The sequence below is a fragment of the Hipposideros armiger genome, unplaced genomic scaffold (assembly GCF_001890085.2).
Source record: "Hipposideros armiger isolate ML-2016 unplaced genomic scaffold, ASM189008v1 scaffold_178, whole genome shotgun sequence".
Lineage (NCBI taxonomy): Eukaryota > Metazoa > Chordata > Mammalia > Chiroptera > Hipposideridae > Hipposideros > Hipposideros armiger.
In genome coordinates, this window is record NW_017731528.1 from 192441 (window position 1) to 210697 (window position 18257).

The 18257-nt window shown below is 39.6% G+C and overlaps 2 protein-coding genes across 5 annotated transcripts in view; one reads left to right on the forward strand and one right to left on the reverse strand.

Moving 5' to 3' along the window:
* ZDHHC20 (zDHHC palmitoyltransferase 20) overlaps positions 1–13504 on the forward strand; it is a 56832-nt gene extending 43328 nt beyond the window's left edge. For 2 of the 4 annotated variants that reach the window (XM_019652390.1, XM_019652392.1), the window contains 5 exons: positions 1150–1276; positions 2176–2265; positions 3885–4000; positions 8978–9214; positions 9633–9828. In XM_019652390.1, the coding sequence (XP_019507935.1) occupies positions 1150–1276; positions 2176–2265; positions 3885–4000; positions 8978–9214; positions 9633–9640 (578 nt within the window). In that variant the 3' untranslated portion in view covers positions 9641–9828. Of the gene's footprint in view, positions 1–1149; positions 1277–2175; positions 2266–3884; positions 4001–8977; positions 9215–9632 lie in introns of all 4 variants that reach the window. The other 2 variants (XM_019652393.1, XM_019652394.1) reach the window with 2 other exon arrangements.
* Positions 13505–17391: 3887 nt separating this feature from the next.
* Positions 17392–18226, reverse strand: MRPL57 (mitochondrial ribosomal protein L57). Its single transcript, XM_019652308.1, has 2 exons — positions 18125–18226; positions 17392–17976 (listed from the first exon to the last, which is right to left on the reverse strand). Exon 2 carries the CDS (start codon positions 17969–17971, stop codon positions 17663–17665), a length of 309 nt encoding a protein of 102 aa, XP_019507853.1. The 5' UTR covers positions 17972–17976; positions 18125–18226; the 3' UTR covers positions 17392–17662.
* Positions 18227–18257: the final 31 nt, after the last annotated feature.

The window sequence follows — 18257 nt, forward strand, 5'->3', positions numbered from 1 at the left end:
GGAGGGCAGTGTCACTGGCCCTCATATGTGGGATCCAAACCGGGGCCCTCTGGCGTCCCAAGCCAGTTCTTAACCATCACGCCACTCGGCCGGCCCCATTTCCAGTTTTTTGAGATACCTACATACTAATTTCAATAGTGGCTACACCAATCTGTAATCCCACCAACAGTGCACCAGGGTTCCCTTTTTTCCACAACCTCGCCAGCACTTATTGTTCGTTGATTTATTGATGATAGCCATTCTGACCGGATACATTACTTTTTTATATTACCAACTTTTCCCTATCAATCTCTCCCTGTCTTGTTTTTATCCTTAGCTTCTAAAACATGCTGAAATTCTTTTTTTTTTTTCTGAGCCATCCTGCCACCTGTTGGCAGCTCAGTGGCAGCACAACTCAGGCGCAGTGCCACTGGCCCATGTGGGAATCAAACCGGCAGCCCTGCTGCTCAGAGCTTGCGCTCCCAAGCCAACTCCCAACCAACTGAGCTAATGGACCAGCCCAAATTCATTCTATTTTTAAATAAATTAAAAAAAAACAAACAGTCAAACTTAAATCTTTCTCTAACCCTCACTCTACATCACTTTATAACAAAGCTTAAAATAATGGTCTTTAATACGATCTGCTTCCTCACCTGTTATTCACTGTTCAAGGTCATGCTCAAGCATCACCTTCTCCGTATTTCACTCCCCTGCCCCAACACACACACATACATCGATCACATATACTTTCATTAGATTTGGGTTCTTTGGTAAGAATTTCATCTATAATAGTTTATCTTTGGATCCCAAACACCTGGTAATGTGCCATCGGGTACATAGTGGAAGTTCATAAAAATGAGTGAGCGAAGTTGCAAGATTTAGAATATTAAAATAAAGAAAAACAAGATATATTGAACACACTTAGGAGATTTTCAGTAATATTAGATAATTATTTTGACATTTTCATTTTGTAAGGGTGATGAAATACTCAGAAGTGACATTTTTTTTCTGAAATAGGTTTCAGAAATTTTTTTTAATTGTTACAAATATTAATTTTAAATTATATTTATAGCTTTTGATATCAATGATATAAAACAAGAAATTTGGTACTTTCATTCTTCTGATAATTTTAAGTAGATTAACTCTTTTTCATGTATATACACATAACAGAATCATTCCGTGCACCCACATTTTCATACGGACAGGATGGAAATGGGTTCTCTCTTGGATACAGTAAAAATTGGAGACAAGTCTTTGGCGATGAAAAGAAATATTGGCTACTTCCAATATTTTCAAGGTAATTTATAAAATGCAGGTCTCAGAAATTATGGAATGTGTGATCGTCTCTGCCTCTCTGGTTAAATGTCTTAAGATTCTGGAACTGCGATATATTGTAATGTTCTGCAGTGACACCACCTTGTTCCGCGTCGCTTCCTCCTGGCCTGGCAGAGGCTGGGACTCACTTGGTCGGGTTCTCTTCTGTCACAGACCACAGTCCTGTGCTAATTGCTTTGAGAACAGTTATTGTAGATCCCATTCAGTTTGTTGGTTGTTTACAACAGTAGGTCGAGTTACTGGTTAATCCATCTTGGCCGGAAGTGAACTGTCGCACAGCCTGGGTGTTTAGAATGTGAACATACGCTGTCAGACTTTGTTAGATTGTAAGCTTTGGGGGCAGAGCTTTCCTTCTCCTTGTTCACTGCTAGATCCTTAGCACTTAAAATAGTACCTGGAGTATCATAGGCATTCCATAAATACTTGTGTAATAAATGTCAAATAAATATGTGTGGAACTTATATCTTGAATTTCAGTTTGAACCTTTATTATTTCTTAAATGATTGTGAAGAGCAGGTCAGCTACACAGACATTTGAGTACCTCTGTTTGAGGTGTCATAATCTTCATAGAAGTCATAATCTTAATAGCCAGGGAAGGTCATTTTTTCTAAATTAAAGTATAGTTGGCATACAGGATTATAGAAGATACTGTTTTTAAATATATGTAAATTATAAAAGAAAAAGGTTGATTTTCAGTGGAGGCTAATCACCCTCTTAATTAGAAATCTGAGGAATTATTCTGTGAAACGATAAGTTATGACGATGTCTTTATACCATGCCTCTGAAAAATGGGGGTTAAGTTTGACCACGTTGATTTCACTTAATATAATTTAAACTATTCTGTTATTTTCTTTTGTGCAGTTTGGGTGATGGTTGCAGTTTTCCGACTCGCCTTGTAGGCATGGATCCAGAGCAAGCTTCTGTTACAAACCAAAATGAATATGCCAGAAGGTGGGCTTCTTGTCATTAAGCTTTCAGTATTCATTAAAAAGCAAACACTATATACATATACTTGTGTGTGTGTGTGTGTGTGTGTGTGTGTGTGTGTGTATACATATATGTGTATGTACATACATAATCTTGTAGATAAATGCAGTAGTAATTTAGTGAGCCAGCATAGGTAGGAAAAGAGAAATTCTATTTAAATTTTTTTAACTGAGGGTTAATGTGTTATAATTTATATCTAATTCTATATTATATTGTTATAAATATGCTTAGATAATAAGCATATATATCAAATTACTTTAGAAAAACCATATTTTTATTATCTAAACCAGAACACTTTGAGAGTAAGAAAGAGAACGCTTGCTCTTACTTGGCTCTTGAACCAGGTCAGTCACATGTAACTGGGAATGTCTGGCCAAAATAGGAAGCATGGCCTCCCTAAATATGCTGCATCTTCCTAGAAATTAAGACATCCCTTCAAGATTTAATTATATTGTTTGTATTTCTTCGAAGAAATTATTCATTGTTCTATTCACCATTTTATTTTGATAAAACAGATTTTAACTGCAGTATGAAAATAATATTAATGAGAATTCAAAAATACAAATATAAAATTTTCTCTCATTCATCTTAGAGGATATTTTTTCAGTATTTGCACAGCAAGCAAATTGATTCATACCTTCAGAGAAATAGTTCGTTTTAAATGAAATTTTAAAGAAGATACAGATACTTAATTTCTGATTTTAAAAATTTTTTTTTGTCGTTTTGGGTTTTAGCAGTATTCTCTAAAATTAGTGTCATTCGGATCTGTCAAAATGAAACAGTTAAAACTTACTTACTATAGAAATTAATTGTGGGGGAGAAGGGATTATAAATTCCAAGCTAGCATATTAGTATCGGAAGAACGTAGGCCTTAGAACCTGGAACCTAAGGCCTTAGGATCTCGGAGCGCCAACATTTATTGTTGCTCTGAACAAATCACTTCAACTCTCTAAGCTTCTGTTTCCAGCTCTATGAATTGAGGATAATCATACCTACCCCCTAGGGTCATTGCGGAGGTTGAGGAGGTAATGTGTGTACAGCACCTAGCACAGGGTCTGGCCCATAGTAGGTACACAACAAATACTAGTTCCCTTTTCCTCCTCTTTCACTCCTCCGTTCCCTCCCTCCCTGGATCTGGTAGCTAGAAAAATAAATCTACGCTAAATCACTAAATCATTTTTTCCCCTTAGATCTAAACTGCAGAGGTAGAAAACAGAAAACTTGGGAAATGACAGGTAATTTTTTTGTCCTGGCCACAGACATAGACCCTCACCTGTCCTTGTGCTACCTTATGGCTCTTGATTAACATATGTTAAAAATGTTTCAGGCTGGCCTCTGAAGCTTTGTTCTTTTGCCTAACCATTTTCATTGGCAGTGTTACATTACCTATTCTTGGGTCTAGAGAGCCTTTTAATAGAGGGTGGAGGTATATTTTTCTTTTGAAGATAGATTTTTTTTTCAGAGTGCTGAGATCTTATGAGTTGCCCTCACATATTTAGGAGAAGGAATACTAATTTGCTGCTTATTAATTATTCTTAATTGAGCATTAAACTATTAACTAAATTATTTGCTTTTCTTTTCAGTATTGGCTCAAATCAACCCTTTCCTATCAAACCGCTTAGTGAATCAAAAAACCGATTGCTGGACAGTGAATGTCAGTGGACAGAGAATGGACCTGAGGAAGGCGCTGTCAGATCAGGTAATACTGGTCATCGGGAAATACTGCTTCGGGTGGTGAAAATGAAAATTACCATATTTAGTAAATGTGTAAAAATCAAAATAATGTGATATTTTAAAATACTAAAACATGTGAAACTTTTTAATTAGTATCATATATCCAGGGTTTACTGTTTACAGGTGGCTTTTCTGGAGAAGGGTTTGAGTGCGGAAGTATAGTGGCTGCTGCTGTGTTTTGTTCTGTTCACAGTCAGGGTGGTTTTTGTTACCCAGCCATGCATTTCTTTACCTCAAACATAGAAAGTTCTTTTGGCATCATAATATTCTGAATAACATTTAAACAAGGTTGTTCTTTGAGGACCTAGCTATTGCATGTTTGCAAATAACTTTTTTTTTTTTAGGACATTAAAATTTTATTCTGAAATTATCTCTGGCCATGACAATAAAATTTAACATATTCACTGAACAGTCTTACTCCTGCCATCAGCTGTACAATACATACAGTATCATAGAACTGGCCACTAGGATTAAAATCCACTAGAACATATCTCATGTTAAGTGGCAACAGCAGCATCTCACAGAAATTTTTACATACATATATACACAGTCCACATTCAACCATTTTCACATATTTTCAGTACACACAGTTGCAGCATATTACAGTCATGTGTCTAAGTTGTTGCTCGATAAAAACCCAAGCCACTGCCTGGACATAACTGTAGCAGTTGAGCTGAGTATAATTACAATTAATTTTATATATGTCCATAGCAGAGAGATGTACCAGCCCCTAAGAAACAAGAGTTCACAAATATTTTTTTTTAAATGCTACCACAGCATTATGTTGGGCAATATTAAAACCTTTACCTTAAGAACTCGCTTGGGATGCCAGAGGGCCCCGGTTCGGATCCCACATATGAGGGCCAGTGACACTGCCCTCCACAGCTAAGATGCTGAACAACAGCTCAACCTGGAGCTGGGCTGCCATGAGTCGCCGGCGACGGCATGGGCTGCAGTCCCTGTGGCAGTGGATTGCCATGGGCTACCGTGTGTGGCCAGCAGCCGCAGTGAGCGGCCGTCCAGATGCCGGCGACTGATCTGCCTCGCCAGAGAAGAGCGCAATGATGGTGCCAACTTGGGCCAGTGAAGCAACATCCTCCACAACTAGATTGAAGAATAAAACGACAGCAACTTGTCTGTTCCCCTTTCCCCAATTCCCCAGCACTGTTCCCATCCCCCCAATTCCCCAATAAAAATCTTTAAAAAAAAAAAAACCTTTACCAACCAAATCAGTTTTTTTTTAAAGTCTTCTGCTCACCAGAAATATTCTTGATGAAAAAAAATTATAAAAATGAATGCTCTCTTTAAAATAATTCACTTTTAGGATTCCAATATGGCCCAATGCTACTTATGCCTAAAGTGTTCCTAACATTCGGATGGAGTCCTTGAACATGACTCCCAACCACCCATTAAGTTTAAAAGTGGCTTAAGTGCCTTGCACCCAAATTGTAAAAATCCCTGGCCATCCTTACTAGGGCCAGGCACATAGAAAAGGAATGCACTTTGGTTCATACCAAATGCCCAGGGATTAATCACACTATAAAATCAAATGGTTTGAGGTAAATTTTTACAAATACAGTTGAGTTTTTGTCTAGTGTTTGCATAACAAAAAGAAATATTTTTAAAAATCAGTCTGATGTTAAGATACAACAAAGACCATCTTTAAACCCTTAAACCTAGGACTTCTCTGTGTAACTAACCAATGGTTCCCTTTTCAATGCCTGATGATAAAATCACGGCTTAGGGTTTCTATTAAGGCTGAGAAGTAACTGGATATTAAAAACAGATGTATCTTTGCAAAAGTGGGGTCCAGCCTTACCGCCCAGTATTCCAAGAGTTAAAGTGTCCAAAAAATGCGTGCCCTACAACATGGCATTCAGAACAGAAGGCACATTGTTAACACTAAGGGCGCAATTTCTCTACTGTTAATTTGCTCCGTCTTGTACCACTCTGTTGTTCCACAGCTGTAGCAATACACATAAGTGGTAACGCACTCTCTGGTGGTGCAAGAAATGGAGCCCGATGAGACTGCAACCAAAGACAAGACAACACTGTACTATTCCTAAATCTGAAAACAGCTCAGACATCCCTAGACACTGGTAACCTGTGAGACCAAGGACCGTTGCCAAGCCAACTCCAAGGAGCCTATCGGAGCCCTTCATTTGTTTAATGTTTTAAAATCACAAAGATGCAACATTTTTTTTCTCTTTTTGATATTATAATTAAGCTAGAATTGTTGAAAAACAGCTCTATCACTAAATACTGACCATGGTGGCTCTCGTGAATAAAGGAAATTTCACTGTATTTGCGGGGAGGAGGGGAGCTCCATAGAGCTGCACATGACAGTTTGGCTTAAAAGTTTCCAGTTACATTTATGAATTAAGATAGTCACAAATACATGGATGGCATTGTAAGAGCCAGTTCTGTGTGGTAAGGGAAAGACAAGTAGTATTAGTCCATTTATACATTTTCACATGTATAATCATTTTGCAGGGATATTCATATTAATAGCAGGCTCAGGTTCATAAATTTAGACCTAAATGTGAAAAGGAGAGTGAATATGGAAGAGGACCGTTGCAAGGGGAAAATAGCTTTTACGTTTTTATTTTAATGACCTAAAGAAGCTAACGATCATTAAGAGGCTTGTGGTTTTACAAAGCCATCATATCAAGTCTTACATTTCTGATGTCTTTAAGCCAAAATTTTCATGATAAATACATAATCGTTAATTCTGTAAGCCACTGATTGGGGGTATCATCACATGAGCATCATTTGAAATGCAAATTACTAACACATTGCACTTCCACAGATTACAAAGAAATGTGTACAATATGGTAAAGAATTGGACTAGGGGCAAGCTATTAGTTCTAAATACAGAAGTACAAATTAATCAATTTATCAGTAACACCCTTAAATAAGTAAAGCAAATATCGCAAATAACTTTTTTTTTTTTTTTAAGATTTTTATTGGGGAATTGGGGGGATGGGAACAGTGCTGGGGAATTGGGGAAAGGGGAACAGACAAGTTGCTGTCGTTTTGTTCTTCAATCTAGTTGTGGAGGACATTGCTTCACTGGCCCAAGTTGGCACCATCATTGCGCTCTTCTCTGGCGAGGCAGATCAGTCGCCGGCTTCTGGACAGCCGCTCACTGCGGCTGCTGGCCGCTCACGCTGGCTGCTGGCCACACAAGGTAGCCCATGGCAATCCACTGCCACAGGGACTGCAGCCCACGCCGTCGCCGGCGACTCATGGCAGCCCAGCTCCAGGTTGAGCTGTTGTTCAGCATCTTAGCTGTGGAGGGCAGTGTCACTGGCCCTCATATGTGGGATCCGAACCGGGGCCCTCTGGCATCCCAAGCGAGTTCTTAACCATCGCGCCACTCGGCCGGCCCGCAAATAACTTTTTGAAAAGCACTATATTCTTTGCTGCCTTATTATAAAAAAAGTGCATGTGAATCTATTTTAACTTTTCATGATGACTTAATCATTTATGAGTTATGGATGCAATAGAGAACAGTTGATAAGATAGAAGTGGGCTTTTGAATCAGACCTGGGTTTACAATATAGCCTGGCCACTTACTAGCATTACAGCCTAAAATATAACTGTAGGAGTTCTTAATAATAATAATAATGATATTACATTGTCATTATCAACTTGTACTGTAGAAATGTAATTTGGACATTCAGATCAGTTTATATAATTCTAACTAGGAAATATAAAACTTGAAAACTTGCTGTTAGAGTGTCTGATTTTTCTGTCGTTTTGGGTTTTAGCAGCCTTTAAATACTCTAAAATTAGTGTCATTGGGATCTTCAACAGGATGACTAGAGCCCTTTGTAAAGGTCAAGGGAAAGATTTGCTTTGTGGATTCTTAGTTGTCGCTTCTGAACCTCTTTAAAGCCAGTGGACATTTTCACAAAAACAGGCATAAAACGGGACGTTTAGCTTTTAGCACTGCTTTACCTACTTCTGGATTCGACAGGAAGACAAGTTGTTGGCAGCATAAGCCTATTTAGTGCTTACATAGAGTTGATTTTACTGTAATCATCAGTTGTGCTATTTAGCCAGAAACTTAATACTTCTTTTTTTTGTCATGTCATATATAATTGTGTGCTTACAGGGACAAATAACCATTTGAGCTCCATTTGTTCATAACTAATCAATTGACTAAGAGCAAGGTAAGACAGTGCAAGGTAATTTCCTTGAACAAATGCAGTTTATTTGCATATTTCATCATCTCAAAACAATTGCCAATTCAATGTTTCACTCTTTCAGTTATATCAGCAAAACTAGGTAGTTCAGGAGAGATTGGAAGGTATCAGCCTAAATCCTATTTTTCTTACCAATCCTAGCTCAATCTTAGTAAATATTTATTGGTAGGTTAATGAAGAAACTAATAAGAATTGTTTAGGATTGGTACATGGACAAACAACTAACCTTTTCAGTAAACAGTACCTTATTAATTAATTTATGAAAAAAGATGACTTTTGCCCACTATTGAAGAAATTTGATCTAGAGAAGGATGACTAAAATTAAAGGCTGAAAACAGACTTAAGGGGTTCGGTGATGTTATTTACTTTGTGAACGATACGGCAAAGAGCAATTTGCTGTGGCCAAGAGCATGGGCCCGCTGTTCTTTATCTGTGTGCTTGGCGAGGGTGAGCAGACCAGGAAGTAGTGTGAGTGTGAGGGTGCTGGAAAACCTGGAGTTGAAGTGCAGAGGTTAGCAGGTCTCTCTCCTGATGCTTAAGAGCAAGGAGGCAGCTGTCTGTTTCCAAATCAGGAGCTGAGCTCAGTGGCTCGGCAGCATCTGGTGAAGACGCTTGATGTCTGAAAACTCCCTGTGATGTTTACTGGTTACCTGTGCTCCATTAGGAATGATCACAAGCCTAGCCCATTTGTTCTTACCACTGTCCCATGTCGGGAATGCATTTCTTCAAAGGGCTGTCATCTGCAGTCGCAGTTAGGGGAGCCTCTGCTGCCATTCATTGTGAGCACTCAGTTTCCATCCAGGGATCCGAGTTACTGCCAGAGCCTAACCACCCGGACAGAACCAGAACACGGTATGCAGGCGGGGCTGCTGTCAGGCAGAGCAGGCTGCACTCAAAGACAGCAGCAGGACCCATGCTCACAGCCACAGTATGGTCAGTGCCTCTGAGAACATTGCTGTGGGCCGCAGGTGAGCCTCAGTCAGGGGCTCAATCCTGGCTTTGCTGCTTCTTCCTGGAGGCGGGACAGTGGGTGGTGCCTGTGCTGCCTGAGAGCGCTCAGCCAGCGGTAGTCTCTAGACAGTGGCCATGGGCACCAGCCTGTGCCCCACAGCAGTGCATGGGGAGCTATCTCCTGACATGTGCCCGAGCAGCGGAGGACAGCTCTGAGAACCTGCCTCTTGTAAAATGCTGTTCTAAGTGCTGCCCTTACTTACTGCTTGCAAAAACTCTTTGTTATTATGACAGCATATGGTATAAAGTAATTCCTGCATGTCTTGTTAGAGTAGCAGCTTTACACCTTAGTCCACAGCAGCATTGAATACATCATGTTTGCAGAAACAGAAAAGCAAGTTTTAACCAGTAACTCAATTGCATTTGGTTTTACAGGTTTATAAAAACATTATGACAATATTTTCAGTATTACTTGCAAGATGATGATCAATGGAAGGAAGTAATTGAAGTGTAACAGAAGATATATTTTTTTCACAAAGGAAGCCTTTGTACAGAACTCGGAGCCCACAGAAGCCCTTCTGCAGAGCACGAAGATGCCTTCATCTTAAAGAAGCCCAACAAGGCTTACAGCTACAAGAGTGACTTCACACATTGTTTGCGGGAAACGAGTAAACTCGTCGTATAGAGAAAAATGCCCGCTTACAAAGTGTTCATTTACTTTGCAAATAACACTTGCCTGTCGTGAGATGCTATAATGAGCTGTTAGATCACATGTTCACATGGCATATGTACTTTTTAATACCTGCGTTACATTACCAGAGTTGTTTCTTAGTGTCCATATAAATTTTCACTCCTGAAACAAGCTGAAAACTTGCCTAAGTGAAGTACTTCTAGGGCAGGGTGGTGGCTGGAAGTGAGTCCAAATTACTGCTGCTGAACTGTGTAAGGAAAATAACTGCTTTTCTAAAAATTGGGTGTTTGCTAATTTATAATTACTGTTTTATACTTTCCAACATTTTTAATAAAGATTTTATATTATTGGCTATACAGTAACACTCAAGGATTAAAATATCTAAATGATTTAAAACATGGAGCACATTTGTATAATTCATTGAAGGCTTAGTATAGTGGTGGGTCCAAGGTTTCATGGAAACTTGGCAGTATAAGAGATATTTATGTTTCTGCTTTTAAGTTACTTTTTTGTTGAATTTTTATGAGTGTATGGGCGGGGGAAACACAAAGGTATACGTGCTATGGAAATATTGGACACAATAGGAATAGGTAGAAGTGGCTAGAAGAAAAGTAAAGAGAAAGATAGGCAGGCTATTACAAGCTGTTAAAAATATTTTAGTTCTAAGGTATGTAGGATCAAATTTCAATTTAGGTATTGATGAAAAATTACTTTGAAACTTTTACAGTAATCACTTAACACCTTAGTAAGTGACTTGAAATGAAATTTGAACTAGGGTGGAACTGTTTAGCATAATACTGCTCTCAGGAAAGAAATTCTAACCTGAGAAGTCATTTAAAACTTCAGTCTCAGCCTTGCAGGGGTCCCGAAAGACACCATGCAGCCCTGCTTTCCCCTGTTGCTTTTTCTGCAAGATTCATGGACGTGTCAGCTCTCATGTGGAATACTTCCAAGCATTTTTCTATCAACCAAAATATTAGAAAAATTAGAATGGCATATCCATTTATTTTTTTAACTGTCATTTGTATTTTATTCAAATCATATTTTAGGTTCCTCTCAAAAAAACCCTCAAAAAAAGAAACCCCCACATGTATCTTTGTGTTTCCCTGCCCATGTACTCATAAAACTTCAACTGGATTCCACTCTTAAATGCAAAATAGTAAATCTGACCTCCTAACGGCAATCTCTTTCTCCCCAGACATATACTCTCTTTTCTTTTTGAAATCCAGTCTAAGTGGCAAGAATTATTGCATTAATTATAAAGAAAAATAATACAGTATCTTATAAAGGAGAAACAATGTAGAAATGTCAATCCTTGTTTATACTTTTTAGTCAAATATACACACACAGGCCAAAATGATTTATTTGCTTCTAGTAGTGGATAGAGACAAATTTTAACCAGCATCTATTAAGTATCAAGGGTTATAGTTTTCCTATGTGTAAAATGGGGTATGGGGAGGGGTATTAGGAATGAGTTGGACTGGATGACTTCTAACATTCTTCAGTTTCTAATTTTGCAAAATACCTTACTTTTTATTCATCCAACAAATATTTTTGGAGTACCTGCTGTACACCAAACAACATACAAGGGATAGCTCTAATTTCTAATGTTTATTTTGTTTTTGTTTTTTGTTTGTTGTTTTTTTTTTTAGCTGAGCCATCCTGCCACCTGTTGGCAGCTCAGCGGCAGCTCAGCTCGGGCCGTGTCTAATTTCTAATGTTGCATAGATTTTATAGTCAACTGTTCCAGGGTTAGAATTTGTAGAATTTGTCTAATTCCATTGGCTAATACTAATATTAGATTTTAAAAGGAATTAACTTTTCTTCCCTTTGAACCAAAGGAATGCATTAGCTTTGAAAATACAGTTTGAAAAACTAGAATATGGATTCGTCTACCTTTATTTTAACTCTGTAGCTTAATAATCTTGATTCTAGGAAACCTTTAAGCATAAAACTCCTTAAGGGATATCAGTTACCACTGAAAAAACTTTAGTTTGGCAGCTTGCATGTTATAAGGAAATAGGGTTTAAACTTACTCCTTTCAGAAATGTTCGCCAGGTACTTTTTATGAGTATTTATACATTCAGATCAAAGGATATACACTCACCTGATTAAGCACTGAGGAAACACAATTTTCCCCTTGAACATATTCAGGCACTTTGGTGGTATTGGAATCTTTCTCGGTTCTTTTCATTCCTCTTATTTAACATCATCTTTAATAGCATAGTAAACACTTTTCCGACATTTTCAGTGAAAGCCTTTTGTTTTGGTTACGTTTGGTTTAATTTATGGCCAACATTTTGCCATGTTCTGAATACTATTTGACTGGGTTTACTCATCCATATTGCAGACTGTTGAGCAAGGGGATCACGGTGGTGTGGGGGTCAGGAAAAGGCTGCCTCTGCTCTCTCAGCTGGTATGGATTAGCCAGCAGCCTGGGGAGAAAGGTGAAAATGAAGCCCTGTGAGAATTTATTGGTACTGTCTTTGGTCCTTCAAACACTTGAACAGATGTGATGATATTTAAGGTCTTGCCATTGCCATTAAAAAACAAATGTAGGCAGGAGATGGGTTTTCCCTGGGTACAAACTTACTTGAATATTTAGTACCTGAGGCATCTGGCCAGTGTCACTTCGCCAAACCAAAGAGCAGCTGTGGTAGAGTAGTTAGTTACTAAACAGGAACACGTTTACAGAGTTCAGTCATCTTTACATATGGATGATTTTTTAATCTTTTTTGCATATTTAATGATATGATTCATTGTGTCATAAGTTAATTTAAGGTTAGTTTAAATCAAATATGCAGAGTTTACTTGAGTTTTATTTCTATTTGTATGCAGATTTTGACTTTGTTTACAGGATTGTTTAAATTCAAGATCGTCAAACATGAGAGATTTTCATTCAGTAACCTTTAAAGCAAATGTATATTAAGGGCTTGGTGTTAGGATCTGCATATTTGGAGCACTGAATACACAGTACTTACAAATATGTGTAGCTTACATTTTGTTCTAGGACTAGCACTGCTATCAATGGAAAGTATTTTTAACCTGTTATTAAGAAATTAATCATATTTTTGCATTTCAGCCAACATAAAGAATATACCTAATAATCTGTAAGGTGCAGGAAATACACAAGCCTGAAATCCGTGTGTTTCATATAATCTGAACTGTATTTTCCAATTTAAATTAAAAATGCAGTATAGATTCAGAAAGGTCCATATTTTTCTAACAAGTTCACTTTATATCATTTTGTTGGGTTATATAAAGAAGCAAGGATTTGTATTAAAACCTTGAGAAAGCTATTATTCAAGTTTATTATATTTGTACATGATTGCAGATGAGTATGCCCACTTAAAAGATGGATACTATTTTAAAGTGATCTTTAATATGTTTTTATATAAACATTTGAAATACATTGTACTTTGGTTGTCTTTACTTATTAAGTCCCATAGTCTCGTATTTGTTTCTTATAGGTATAACCCTGAACCATGACTTAATGTGAATTCTTTGCTTTGTCTTTTGGATGGCCTAACCTACATTAACATGAAGGCTGAACATTTTAAACTTTTTTTTCAAAAATCACAATTACTTTATTAATAAATGAAAATTAAGTCCTGTATTTGAACAGGTTTTTTTGTTGTTGTTCTTGTTATGAAGTGGTTGGAGGGACCTGGCCCACAGGCAGATGAGCTGGTCACAGTCAGGTCTCCCGGCTTCTTGGGACACTGTGTGCATAGGGCGGGCCAGCAGGACCTGTCGGATGACTGTCCCATGGAACACTTGTTGTTTGCTGGGCCCATATAACCTTCCTTCTCCGCCTGCTTGCAGGGCGCTACCCCTCTGGCTGGCCGTCAGCAGAGATTCTCCCTAGTCAGTAAGTCTCAAACCTATGTCTGCACTCAGGCACCTGGGGTGTTCTTTGGCCTCGTGGCTTCTCAGGCACAAATCTTGGAACAACTCGGGACTCAGTCCGAACAGTGGTATTTACTAAGTGAGAGAATGACTATTATTTTGGTCAAAAAATCTGTTAAAAGAGAGTTTAGAGGTTTGTCTAATAATTTGGGATGACTGCACCTAAGATAGGTATTCTTTGAAAGCAACAACACTGTAATTTACATGGGCCAGAGGTATACATTGGTTTATTCAAAAAGGTTTTAGCTCTTACTGTACATAATTTTCAATTCAGAAGTCACTTTTGGATGGGAAGTACCTTTGAAACACTACAAATTGAATTGTGGTTGTCAAACTGCAGAACAATAGATTTTATTTTGTATAGGATTTTTGCATGGCATTTGTGTTCCAGTTCACTTCCAAGGGGACAGTTTTGATAGTTGAGGCAGCTGAAGGAGACAAGGAGGATCTGAGATCTGATTCTCGGAACCAGAACCGCTGAGGCCAGTAGAGATGAATCAACTTTTTTTCTTTTGCTAATTCAGAGCACTGGGGTAGGGAGGAGGATTAACTACTAAATGGCCAAAAAGCCATTGTGACGCTTAAAGACTAGAACTAATGACATCACATTGGCCTTACTTTTCTCATTTCTCATAAGCTAGCTTTTCGAAATCACTGGAAAAGTTGAGTGATGGCGTCTGTGTAACAGGTTTTTGTGGGTGTTTTAACAGTCCTATGGGGGTATCATTGTCTTTAACCCTTCAGTGCCTTTCATCCGATACAGAGGATTGGAATGCTGTTTCTAATCCTTAATTGATGGCATCCTGCTCTTCAAGAATGTCTCCTGCCTGCTCCTTCTCCACGCAAGCTCATTCTTTTCATCCACAATTTCCACTCCGGTAGCATTCTGCCACCACACTTCTCCATGGCCTGCAAACCGAATTAACATCTCCGTGCTGCCTGGAGTACTCTCCTATCCAGCACTAATTGCATTTAGTCACATGTTGGTTATACATACTTGAAGTCAACTCACTATAAATTCTTGAGGTCTTGTACTAGCTACCCACAAAATGAACACTAAAGTTCAGAAAAGAACTGCAGTAATGAATTTAATATTTGTTAGTTTGGTGTCTTGTGTTGCCCAAGTTCTCAAAAGTAGGCACCAGAGCCTATAAAATTATCCCACACTTGAAAAATATTAGTCAAACTCTTTTACACATTTCAGTGGAAGCCTAAGTTTATGGTGCTGTATCTGTGGAGAGCAATTTGACAATATCAAGTTTTCAGATGCCTATATTCTGTGACCTATCAGGTTCTACATTTAGGAGTTTCATATATTTATAGTACTTATGCATTATGAGCAATAATTATAAGGATAGTCATTGCAGACTGTTTGAAGCAACAAGACTGGGAACAACCAAAATGCCCCACCTCCATTTATGATTGTGCAGTAGCACATCTGAAAGGAGACTTAATGAACTATTAATGGGATTGCCTCCAGAGAGGAAAACGAGGGGTAATAGGCTCACTGTGTACCCTTTCATGCTATTTTACTTTCATACCATGTGCACTTACTACTTGTAAAAAAAAAAAAATTGGTGCCTTACACATTGTAGATCAGTGGGGGAAGACATATTAATTGACATGATGCTGGACCATAGTGCTAGGCATTTGGGAAACAATGAAGTTGCTTGTACCCATCACATCTCACATCAGAACAAATTCCAGATGGCTGTTGGGCTTAAGTATTGGAAAATGAAAACAGAAGTGTACTGCAAGAGAAGATGGTACACGGTTTTATAATGGGATAGGACAGGCATTGCTAAGCAGGCATACTGGTGGTGACCATAACATTTGAGAATGTGAAAATGTTAGAAAGCACCAACAGAGAAAAAAATGGAGATAGAACAAATTTACAAAAGAAATAGGAATGATCAGTGACACAGCATGGAAAAAGATGCTCAGCTTCACTAATGGCATGTAAATGAAATTAGCAATAAAACCATTTTTGCTTAAATAGGTAATTGCAGTGTTGCTGAAGATGTGGGCTGGGATGCCTTTTTGGTGGGTGTAAAATGGCTTAGCTGTAAAGGAATGTGGCCTATTGTCAGTTTCACTGCATAACCTCTGTACTGGCAGCCCCACTCCTAAGAACTTAGATACGCATATAAGGTTTGAGATAATAGAAAAAACATGTATTGGTCTCTGCCCCCAGTTCCTGACACAAAGCACCTGAAATCTTTGTGATTTCCTCAATAGTAAGAGCACTGGGGGCTGGTCATCAGAAGTAGTAGAAAAAGATTAGAAGCTTGGAATTTTCAGCCGTAAGCCTCATCCTCTAGAGGGGCTAGAAACAGAGTTACTAACTGACCATTCCCATGTGGGGAAGCCTCCACAAAACCCCAATAAATCCCAATTGTAGGGGGTTTGGAAAGCTTCCAGGCTTGTGAACACATCCACACCTAAAAGTTGATGCACCCTAACTCTCCACTGGAACAGTTCCTATGCTTGGTTGGGACCCTCAGACCTCGCCCTGTGCATCTCTTCACCTGGCTGTTATGTGTCCGTATCCTTTAATAAACTGCTGAAGTGTTTCCCTGAGTTCTGTGAGCCGCTTGAGCCAATTGACTTGAAACTGAGGAGGGGGTTGTGGGAACCTTCATTTGTAGCTAAGCTGAACAGAAGTTGTTGGTAAGTAACCTTGGGACCTACTACTTGCACGAGGAACAGTTTTGTGGGATGGAGTACTTAACCTGTGGGATCTGATGCTATGTCAGACAGTGAAACACACAGGAGACGCAGAAGGAACTGGCTTTTTCCCTACATGAAAAGGAAAAAAAAAGACGTGTTTCCTGGGCTTTTTAAAAAGCAGTAAATAAGGAAAACCAATGACCATCAATAGGAACCTAGCTAAATTATGTTACTGTATTCAGGTTACAGTGAAGCCATTTAAAGGTTTTGTAGAGCTAGATTCTTTAAAAAAAGACGGCACTCCAGGAGAAAGAGCTTCAAGGCATTAAGTGAACAAATCAAATTGCAGAAACCTGCACACATATCACACTCAGGTTTGGAAGCACATGTGGTGTGCCTGTGCGTTTCCCAAGTTGGATGGGGGTACAGAAGGCAGGGAGAGAATTATTCCCTTCTATGCATTTTGAAAATTGATTACACACAGCAGTTAAGATTTATGGATTATACAGCAATTCTAATTAAAGTCGCTGTAATTACTGGGAGTGTTATTTTGGAAGTTCCTTAAATGTTTCCTCATGTGTATATTTGTCCCAAGTGACAGGATTGCTGTATCTGGTAACACATGTAAAGTGACTTTTTATTATGTTCAGAAAAAAGTTATTTGAAAAACATCTTCAAGAGATGAGTTGTATATTAACTGCATCCCAATAAAGATGTTTTTCGAAATACACCTTCATGTAGCAGATCTCACAAATACCTTATTTCATTTAAATATCCACTTTCAGTAGAAATGCCAGAAGAAAATGCTATTTTTAGGGACATGTTTAACTGAAAAAGCTCCTGTTTTCATTTACGTTTAAGCAAGTATTCTTGACAGAAAGTAAGCAAACTAACCCCATTAAATGTCTGACACAAATCCCAAACCATGGTCTGCAGCTTTATTGCAACTTTCATCCAAAATACATCTTACGTCGTCCGTGACCCAGGCAAATCCCTGGTATCTTCCTCCGAGGGTAAAGAAAAAGAAACACGATAAACCAGGGATGAGCCTGGAGTCTGAGGGCTGGAGCCCAGACACTATGCAGACGTTGTGCTCACGCCTGCGGTCTGTTTCTTACGAATGGTCCAAAGGCTCACACTTCTAGACGTTAGTTTTCCAGTTCCAGATCAGGTGCCGAGAGGGAAGCGGCCCCGGTCAGGGCCACTTCTTGGTGACACTGAGGTGGCTGAGCTGGTCGACGAGGAATCTGTGCGCGGGGAACTTGGCCTGGCTGGCCGCCTTGATAGCACGGAAGGCGGCCGCCCTGCGGGCCGCGGCATGCCCGTACTCCTGCTCGGCGCTGAGGCAGGGCATGCTCAGCCAGTAGTGGTTCTCCGCCTCGGTTTCCAGGCGACGGATCGTGTTCTCCTTCGCGTGAAAGGACACAGTGCGCGGCCGCCGGTGCTTCCCGATCCACTGCCGGCCGGGGATGCGATTGCGGCGCAGGAGGGCGGTCAGGAACATGGCGTCTGCGGGGGACAGAGACCAAAGAGCGAAGTGGTGACGCGCCCGGCCGCGGGAGGTGAGCGGCGTCCCCGAGGCAGTGCACCGCCGCCCCGTAGGGAAGTGAGACGCCCACCCCGGAATCCCAGGGGCCCAGGAACCCAATGCACTCACCAGTCGCGCGCCTCGGGAACCGCACGTCCGTCCGTACCCCGGCTGCCGCTACGCCGGAAGTATGCCCACTACGCCAGGCCTCCTGCTTCCTTCCGCGAGACTTCCGCTCTCGCGAGAAAGGACTTGGACATCG